Consider the following 10,529-nt stretch of genomic DNA (forward strand, 5'->3'; position numbering starts at 1 on the left):
CTGCACGCCTAGTCGCCCCTCACGGCCCCCCCACCAACCTGGTCACCCCACGCAGCCTGCTTGTTCAGTCATTTGGTTGTCACTCACTAACCCCCGTGCCAGCCTGGTCATAGGCAGCCATCTTGTGAGGGCGTGAGGGTTAATTTGCATATTACCTCTTTATTATATAGGATTACTATTATGTAATAAAAAATATGTTGCAGATTAATTTCATTGACATAAAAATAAGTTCATGATATCATTAAATAGGTTCAAAAAATACTTTGTAATACTACTTCAATAAAAGAAAAATTATTCCATAGGAAAGTACCTGGAAGAACATCAAGTGTTAACAGTGATTATCTCTGGCCTGTGGGACTATGGACATTTGCAACAGCTTCTTTTTTGTTTATTTGAACTTTCTTTACTTATGTTATAAAGTAGCCAAATATATTTAGACTTAATTTTTTAAGGAAGGGATTTTGTAAACTGAGAAGGCATCACCATTTCCTCATGGCTTATGCACTCCTCAATACACATAGGCCCTCTACTGTCTGCATCAACCTGATGCTCTTGTCAACATCATCAACAATCTTCATGTTCCCACATCTAACTGTCACTTCTTTAGCCATATGTCTTTCTGAACCTCACAGAGGCTTCCACTGAGTTGCTAATCCCTTCTTCCTCGGCTTCAATGACAAAACCTCCTAGTTTTTTAATTCAGTTGTAATTTGGGAAGCCTTATACTAAAAGAACTGTGATGCTTCTACTTCTCTGTTACTCCTTCTCAGTCTTCTTGATTGGGCCTCCCAGCCTATTAAATCGCTAATAGATGTTGGATTCATCATCTGGTCTAGGTACTGGTCCTTTTTTATCTCTTCACTCTTGCCATAGGTGATTTTTTTTAACCCATACTTTTAAATTTCTCCTCTATGCTGATGACTTTCACATTTCTATCACCAGTCAAGACCTCTGCTCTTACTTCCAGATCTCCATATCCACATACCTGCTTAACGATTTTTGAGGGCCTACTAGGTGACATAACAGGGAGTAAGAGAGACAGACAAATAAATATACTCTATGTTTGTAAGTAGTGATAAATGCTTTAAGTAAAAAATAAAGAAGGATAAATATATAGAAAAAATATTAAGGTTGGAAAGTTTGTCGGGAAAGGCCTTTCTGATAAGGTGACATATGTGGAAAAACGAGACTGAAATGAGGGAGAAAATTATGTGTTGCCTATGGGATCAATGTTTCAGGCTGAAGGAACTACAAATGGAAAGGCCCAGGTGAGAATGGCAAGATCAAGGATGGTCACATTTAGTATGGCAATATTAGCGCAAAAACTAATTGAAGCAATACTATAAACCAACTAGACCTAATAGACATCGATAAAACACTGTACCCAACAACAAAAGAATATACATTCTTCTCAAATATACATGGAACATTTTCCAGGATAGACCATAGCCAGGTCATAAAATAAACCTCAATACGTTTTAAAAAATTGAAATTATACAAATATGTTCTCTGACTACAGTGGAATAATTAGCAATTAAAAACAGAAAAAAATCTGGAAAATTCACAAATATGCGGAAATTAAACAACAAACTACTAAATAATCAGTGGATCAACAAAGAACACAATGGAAATTAAAAAATACTTTGAGCCCTAGCTGGTTTGGCTCAGTGGATAGAGCGTCAGCCTGCGGACTCAAGGGTCCTGGGTTCGATTCCGGTCGAGGGCATGTGCCTTGGTTGCGGGCACATCCCCGGTTGGGGGTGTGCAGGAGGCAGCTGATCGATGTTTCTCTCTCATCGATGTTTCTAGCTCTCTATCCCTCTCCCTTCCTCTCTGTAAAAAAATCAATAAAATATATTTTTTTAAAAAATACTTTGAGATAAATGAAAATAAAGACACAGCCTACCAAAACTTACAGTATGCAGCTAAAGCAGTGTTTAGATGAAAATATATAGCTGTCAATGCCTATAAGAAGAAGACCTCGCCCAAGCTGGTTTGGTTCAGTGGATAGAACGCTGGCCTGCAGACTAAAGGGTCCTGGGTTCGATTCCGGTCAAGGGCACATGCCCAGGTTGCGGTCTCCATCCCCCGTAGGGGGCATGCAGGAGGCAGCCAATCAATGGTTCTCTCTCATCATTGGTGTTTCTATCTCTCTCTCCCCTCTCCCTTCCTCTCCGAAATCAATAAAAATATATTTTTTACAAAAAGAAGACCTCAAGTCAATAAGCTAACCTTCCACCAAAGAAGAAACTAAATCTAAAGCAAGTAGAAGAAAGAAATCAAAAAAGATTAGAGCAAAACATAATGAAGTAGAGAACAGAAAAACAACAGAACCAAAAGTCAGCTGGTCTAGACTGACAAAGAAAAAAAGAGAGAAGACTCAAATTACTAAAATCAGAAATGAAAAGAGGGCATTATAGAAATAATAAAAAGACCATAAGGGAATCCTATGATATACCAATAAATGAAACTTAGATTAAATGGTCAAATTCCTAAAAAGACAAAAACTATTGAAACTGACTCAAGAAAAAAACAGAAAATCTGACTATACGTATGAAAAGTAAAGACATTGAATTAGTAATTTAAAAACTTCCCACAAAGAAGAACCCAGGTCCAGATGGCTTCACTGGTGAATTGTGCCTAATATATATATTTTTTTAAATAAAGAAAAACCAATTTCATAAGACACTGGGGGGGAGGGGAGGCCAGGGGATTGTCAAGGGCGAAAAAAAAAAAAGGAGACATATGTAATACTCTTTGTAATACTTTAAGCAATAAAACAATTTTAAAAAAAGAAAAGAAAAAAAAAGAAAAACCAATTCTACACAAACTCTTCCAGAAAATTTAAAAAGAGAATTCTTTCCAAATGATGACATCATTACACTAATACCAATACCAAAGGCATTCCAAGAAAAACAAAACACTAAATAAAGATCAGCCCTGGCCAGTGTGGCTCAGTTGGTTGAGCATCAACCCCATGAATCATGCTGTTTCCGGTTCAATGCCTAGTCAGGGCACATGCCCAGGGTTGTAGGCTCCATCCTCAGTGAGGGTCATGCAGGAAGCAGCTGATCAATGTTTCTCTCTCATCAATGATGTTTCTCTCTCTCTCTCTCCCTCTCCCTCTAAATATCAATAAAAACGTATTTTTTAAAAAAAAAAAAAACACCCTAAAGATCAGTAATCTCTGTCCTGTCAGGGTAGCTCAGTGAATTAGAGCATGGTCCCTATATGCCAGGGTTCAATCCCCGATAAGGGCACATGTAGGAATCAACCTATGAATGAATGCATAAATGAGTGGAATGACAAATGACTATATGTCTGTCTGTCTCTCCCCCTTCCTCTCTCTCTAAAAATCAATAAATAAATTTTATAAAACATAAACACAAAAATTCTCAACAAAATTTTAGCAAATCAAATGTAAAAAATTATATAAAAAGACATGACAAAATAAGGTTATCACAGAAATACAAAGTTGTTTTACCATTCAAAAATCAATATATTCACCATATTAACAAGTTAGAAAAGCCATATGATAATCTTTTATTTATTTATTTATTTATTTATTTATTTATTTATTTATATCCTCACCCAAGGATATTTTTTCCATTGATTTTCAGAGAGAGGGGAAAGGAGAGGGAGAGTCAGAGAGAAACACCGATGTGAGAAAGACACATTGATTGGTTGCCTCCTGCATGCCCCCGACGAGGGCCAGGAGCCTGCAACCAAGGTATTTGCCCTTGACTGGAATGGAACCTGGGACCCTTCAGTCAGATAGGCCAATGCTCTATCCACTAAGCCAAACCGGCTAAGGCCCAGCTATAATAATAAAAGCGCAATTGCTAATTAGACTGGACAGCCTTCCGGACGAAGCCAGGGCTGCAAGGGAAGCCCGGGTCCTGGTGCCTGCTAGCGGCCGGAGAGAAGCCCGAGTCCCAGGTGCCAGAGGGAAGCCGGTGCCGGCAGCCAGGGGATGGAATGCCTACTCTTGCATGAATTTCGTGCATCAGGCCTCTAGTATGACTATCTTAAGAAATGCAAAGTATTTAACAAAATCTAGTATCTGTTCCTCCTAGAATCTCTCAGCAAACTAGGAACAGAAGGGAACTTTCCTCAATCCCATTTGTGGTTATCTCAAGAAACCTATAGCTACTCTGGCCAGGTAGCTCAGTTGGTTAGAGCTTCATCCCGATATCACAAGGTTGCAGATTTGATCCCCAGTCAGGGCACATACAAGAATCAACCAACGGCCTGAATGGAGTGGCTCAGGTTTGATCCCTGGTTGGGGCCCATACAGAAAGCAACCTATCAATGTTTCTCACACTGACCTCTCTCTCTAAGCATGTCTTCAGGTGAGAATTAAAATAAATAAATATATAAAATGTCTCAACTTAAAAACGAAAAAAAAGAATCAACCAATGAATACATAAATAAGTGGAACAACAAATCGATGTTTCTTTCTCTCTCTCCCTTTCTCTCCAAAAACAAAAACAAACCTAGAGTTAACATCAAAATCAATGGGGAAAAACTGGGTGCTTTTCCTGTTAGACAGGGTACAAGGCAAGAGGTTCTCAAGAATTTTAAGATTGTAACACCTGAACCCAATACAAAATAAAATTTAAAGAATATAAAGATTGTAAAGGAGTCCTGATACAGAGAGAGAGAGAGAGAGAACCATTAATCTAGGAGAGAGGAGGAAATTGATAAAACAGGAGAGAGTGAAGATATACCGCAGGAGCAGACAAGATGCTTCCACCTGAGTCAGAGTTTTTGTAGTCTTTACAATGGCTGACAAGATTCTACATGACCTGTCTTTCTGCTGCCTATTCTCTGCCTTCATCTGCCATTCTGCACTTTCTCACTTTGCTCCAGCCATGGCCTACTTGCTGTCCCATGAATATGCCAAGCACACTCCCACCTCAGGAGCACTGCACTTGCTTTACCTTTTGCCTGGAAGAACTCATTCTTCCTGATATCTGTTTGTTTGGCCTGCACCGCTTCAGATGTCATTCAAATGTCACTCTCAGAGAGGTCTTCCTCTCTAATCTATGCAACCTATCAATTCCCAATCTCTGTCACCCCAATCCAGATACTCCCTCTGCTCCTTACCCTGTTTTACCACAGTATTTTTATGATCTGCCATATTATAATGTCATTTGTTTACTTGTCTGTTTCCTCTGGACTAGAATGTAGGCTCTTTGAGAGCAGGGACTTTTTTGGGTTATGGTGGTCACTATTGTATCCCCAGCATTAAGTGAATGAATTAATAGGTATATTCCATCCATTACCATTATCACTTACACCAGACTACACTGATGGTAATCTAGTCAAAGTACTAACTAGAACTTCTCACTTAGCAGTTAAGAAGAGTCCCATAGTGACCTGATACCATATCAGTCAGGTAGCCATTAGAATATAGAGAACATGTCTTCTTCATCTCCGCAGACCTACCACTTAGTATAGTGACTGCAACATATTAGGTAGGCAGTATTGTTCATTTAAGAATGAAGGAATGAAAATGCAAAGATACCATCAGAGAGCACTTTACCTTGGCCTCTTCTTGATCTTCCAGGGAAAACTCCATCAATTCATCTGAAATCTCCTCTGCCTGGTCTTTTCCTAGTTTTAGATTTTTACCCAATTTTGGAACTACAGTGATGGGACTGCCCAGATATTTCATTTCACTTTCCACCAAGTTTCCATTGTCCTGCCAAGTACATTGACAATATTATAAATTATCCAGGACACTTACACCCTATAAAAAATTAACTCAAAGTGAATCAAAGATCTAAACTAAAAGAGCTAAAATTATAAAATTCTTAGAAGAAAACATAGGGGGAAAGCTTCACAACATTGGATTTGGCAATGATTTCTTGGATATGACATTTTTCTTTTAAAACTGGATAAATTGAACTTCATTAAAATTTAAAGCTTAAGAATATTATCAAGAAAATGAAAAAGCAAAATAAATAAATTTTAAAAAAGAAAAAGCAACCCACAAAATGGGAGAAGATATTTGCAAATCATATATCTGGTAAGGAGTTAATATCCAAAACATATAAAGAACTCATACAAGTCAATAACAACAACAGCAACCACAAAACAATTTGGAGACAATGATTTGTTGTTCCACTTATTTATGCATTCATTGGCTGATTCTTATATGTCCCCTTACCAGAGATCAAACCTACAACCGTGGTATATAGGGACAACACTCTAATCAACTGAATTACCCAGTCAAGGCCAGAGGCTCTGTTCCGAATGATGAAAAAATTCTGGAAATGGATAGTGGTGATGGTTGTAGAACATTGTGAATGTACTTAATGCCACTGGATTGTATACTTAAAAATTGTTAAAATGGTAAATGTATGTTATATATGTTTCACCATTTAAAAAAAAATCACACACATATAGGAAATACTATGTAGTAATTTGCTTCAAGTCTTCCCTTCCTCTATGAAACAAAAAATCTGAAACATGCTCAACTTTATCTACCTAGGATGGGATATCTTAAATGGCTTTCCCATAGGATAGCGTTTAGAATCCAATCTCTGGAGTATCTTGAGTTCATGGTATACGAAAAGTACATGAATGCCTGGGTAACTTTAGACTCCAATAGCCAGTCCTGGCTCTGTAGCTCAGTTGGTTAGAGCATCGTCCTAATATGCCAAGGTTGCAAGTTCAATCTCTGGTCAGAGCACATACAAGAATCAACCAATGAATGCATGGATAGATGGAGCAACAGGTGGACATTTCTTTCTCTTTCTCTCTCTCAAATCAATAAATTAAAAAAAAAAAAGACTCCAGTAACTAAATGGACAAAGGAGACACAACCATTCACTACAGGAAAATATGCATGGCTAATTTCATGTGAAATTACTAATAATTAATTTTATAAAACATTTTACCTATCTAGTTAGCTACTTAAAAAAACAACAGCCCTAGCTGGTTTGACTCAGTGGATGGAGCAGTGGTTCTCAACGTTCTGGCCCTTTAAATACAGTTCCTCATGTTGTGACCCAACCATAAAATTATTTTCATTGCTACTTCATAACTGTAATGTTGCTACTGTTATGAATCGTAATGTAAATATCTGATATACAGGATGGTCTTAGGCGACGCCTGTGAAAGGGTCGTTCGACCGCCAAAGGGGTCGCGACCCACAGGTTGAGAACCACTGGGATAGAGTGTCGGCCTGTGGACTGAAGGGTCCCGGGTTCGATTCCAGTCAAGGGCACATGCCCGGGTTGTGGGCTTGATCCCCAGTAGGGGGCATGCGGGAGGCTAGCCGATCAATGATTCTCTCTCATCATTGATGTTTCAATCTCTCTCTCCCTCTCCCTTCCTCTCTGAAATCAATAAAAATATATTAAAAACAAACAAACAATTTATCCACATGAACTATGGACTGCTCATAAAAATGTAAACTCATAACTTTTTTGAAAGGAATTTGGCAATATGTATAAAAAAATCTTTAAAATATTTATACCCTTTAACCCAGTAATTATAATTCTTGGTACTAATCTTAAAGAAAAAAATCTAAAATGTAGGCAAAGATTTATGCTCAAGAACTTATGTAATAGCATTATTTATAAAAGCAAAATTTGTATAGCACTAAGTATCCAACAATAGCGAAGTACATACATAAATTATGGTCCACTTATTGGAATAAAAAATCCATTAAAAATAATGTTTTTAGCCCTGGCCAGGTGGCTCAGTTGGTTGGAGCATCGTTCCATACACTGGAAGGTTGTGAGTTCGATTCTCAGTCAACGCACATACCTAGGTTGAGGGTTCGATGCCTGGTCAGGGCGCATGCAGGAGACAACCAATTGATGATGCTCTCTCACATCGATGTTTCTCTCTCATGCTCTCTCTCTCTCTCCCTTCCTTTCTCTCTAAAATCAATGAATGTATCCTCGGGTGAGGATTAAAAAAATGATGATGTTTTTATTCACAATAGCCATGGAAACAACCCAAGGGTCCTTCAATAGGTGATTGGATAAAGAAGATATGGTGCATACATACAATGGAATACTACTCAGGCATAAAAAGATGAAATACTGCCATTTTTGACAACATGTATGGATCTTGAGACTATCATGCTAAGTGAAATAAGTCAGATGGAAAAGATAAGAACCATATGAATTCACTCACAAGTAGGATATAAGACAAAAAGCAACAAACAAATACACAACACAAAACAAACAAAAAAACAAACTCAAAAATACAGACAACAGTATGGTGGTTATCAGAGGGGAAGGGAATTGGAGGGAGGACCAAGTAGGTAAAGGAGTCAAACACAAGGTTACGAAAAGAAACTAGGCTTGACGCAGTGAGCCCACAATAGAGTATACAGACGTCGTATGATAAAGTTGTACACCTGAAATTTATATAATGTTATTAACCAATGTTACCCCAAGAAGTTTAATAAAAAATATTTACTAAGAGTTTTAATATTAACTTACAAAAACAGAATATAAAGTTATAAATATGGTATGACCTCAACTTCATACAACTGTTCATATAGTTAAATGATTGAAAAGAAATGAGGTAAAATGTTAATAGTCGTTTTTCTCTATAGGTAGAGATTTTCTTTTTTATACTTTCCTATATTTTTAAATCATTTTCACACTGGGCACATAGTACTCTTAAAATAAGGGGGGGAAAGAGTTCAAGAATAAGGTAGAAAATTTTAAAAAGGACTAAGAACTTTTTCTCCTCCTTAAATTTAAACAAAAAGATCAGAGGACATATGTCTCCTCCCATTCCCTGTTCAAACATTACTTCTCCGACCCCTTTTCTCACTCAAGCCAGCTTAGAAAAATTCAAATGGTCATAAATCCAGATCTACCATCCCATATCCCACAACATCTCAGCTGACCCTTGATAACGATGTCCAGTGACTCACCAGTAGAGAAAGGGGAGACATGTAAGGCCCCCCTGATTTCTTTTGAAACTTCAGGTTCCTGGGTGCCCAGCATTCCAAGGGCTTCAAAGTGTTGTTTTCCTGCATAAGAAAAACTACATTGGCTGCAGAAAGACAAGTGTCAGAGTAAGCCTGCCAAAAACATTGCATTTGATGGAACACATAAGTAATCAAAAGTTGACCCTCCATCCCAAAGATACAAATTATAGTTTAAAGTTGACGTATGTTATGTAGATTTGCTTTGGGGGATACTAATTTTATGTTCATAAGCCAAAGGAAGGAAGGAAAAGGGGAGCCTGACTAGGGAGGAGGTGAGATTTTTTAAAAATGAGTAAAGGGAGATTAAAAAGGACAGTATTAAATTTTTTTAAAAAGCTGATTAGGACAGACAAAAAATGGGCATAACTTAGTTAATGTGAGAAAAGGAGAACAGCAGCTACCTTTTATGGATAATCACCTGGAGGAAATGATGAGAGACAGGGAAAAGAAAAATATGGCTAGAAAAAGAGATTAGCTGGAGAGATTAGAGAATCAGTGATTCTGGAGAGGTCAATATCAACTTGAAACTCAGGGTGGCCTGAAGCTCAGACCAAAAAGGACCATAGTTTACTAGAAAAGGAACTAAAAAGCTACATTACAGGAGAAATAAGAAATTAAGAACTCTAGACTTGTACATGAAACCATGCAAATAAATAGTCTGTGAACAAGTTATGTACATTATTCTTATCTGGTTTTTTTTAAAGTCCTAAATTCCTTATTAACAGATTTTTGTTAAGGAAACCAATCAACTAAACATGAGTGTAATGATGTCCTACTGTGTAAGACTTAGAGATAGGTTTCCGTTCTAGGGTCAAATCTTAAAGAAAAAACAAAACAAAAACCATACTTTTTTCCGTATAGCGATGCTGTTTGTCTAGCATACTGAGGCATAACAAGTTCAAGGTCTCAGATAGGGATGACTTGCTCTACTCAAAGGAAGACAACTGCTAATGTATCTAGGTTTCCATTTAAGACTCACATTTTCTTTATTTGTGGATGAGGTACATATTGCATCTTTCTTCTTGTTGCCATGGTCCAAAGCCTTTGGAGTGCTACAAAGCGGCCGTCCCTACAAAAGATAGTTTTCTGAGAACATCCAACACGTCCAGCCACAAGGGAGCTGGAAAACCCCTGTCTTCCACCTGAGACATCTTACTCTCCTCAGCATGCGGGAAGGGTCAGGTGGGGTCTGGGAAGGTGGGATGTGCCCTGAGCAACAAACCCAAACCCAAGAAAGAGGAGCTACTCACTGGGCTGCATTTTATAAGGTGCTTGTGCTGATTCCTACAGATCAGATTAAAAAAAAAAAAGCCAGTCAGTTTAGCCCCAAATACTGTTTGGTTATTCATCAGTGGCTTGGGGCATCCCAACTTGTCCTGTCTTGCATTCTAGGATCCCTATACCTAATTGATATGTCTCTTCCAATAACAATACGTAGGGTGATCTCTGTGGTAAATATTAAGATGTTGAGTGACATCCTGGAGATAAGGCCCTCATTTTACATATAAATATGTGTGTGTGTGTGTGTGTGTGTGTGTATATATATATATATATATGTACA

The 10,529-nt window shown here is 37.8% G+C and overlaps 1 protein-coding gene across 3 annotated transcripts in view; it reads right to left on the reverse strand.

The window, feature by feature from the left end:
- Positions 1 to 10,529, reverse strand: part of CDC25C (cell division cycle 25C) — a 23,863-nt gene that overhangs the window by 9,467 nt on the left and 3,867 nt on the right. For all 3 annotated transcript variants that reach the window (XM_014529118.1, XM_014529117.1, XM_005881115.2), the window contains exons 5-8: positions 10,219 to 10,252; positions 9,948 to 10,037; positions 8,912 to 9,010; positions 5,549 to 5,707 (exon numbers count right to left, since the gene is read on the reverse strand). In XM_014529118.1, the coding sequence (XP_014384604.1) occupies positions 5,549 to 5,707; positions 8,912 to 9,010; positions 9,948 to 10,037; positions 10,219 to 10,252 (382 nt within the window). The remainder of the gene's footprint in view (positions 1 to 5,548; positions 5,708 to 8,911; positions 9,011 to 9,947; positions 10,038 to 10,218; positions 10,253 to 10,529) is intronic.

The sequence above is a fragment of the Myotis brandtii genome, unplaced genomic scaffold (genome assembly GCF_000412655.1).
Source record: "Myotis brandtii unplaced genomic scaffold, ASM41265v1 scaffold668, whole genome shotgun sequence".
In the NCBI taxonomy this organism is placed as follows: domain Eukaryota; kingdom Metazoa; phylum Chordata; class Mammalia; order Chiroptera; family Vespertilionidae; genus Myotis; species Myotis brandtii.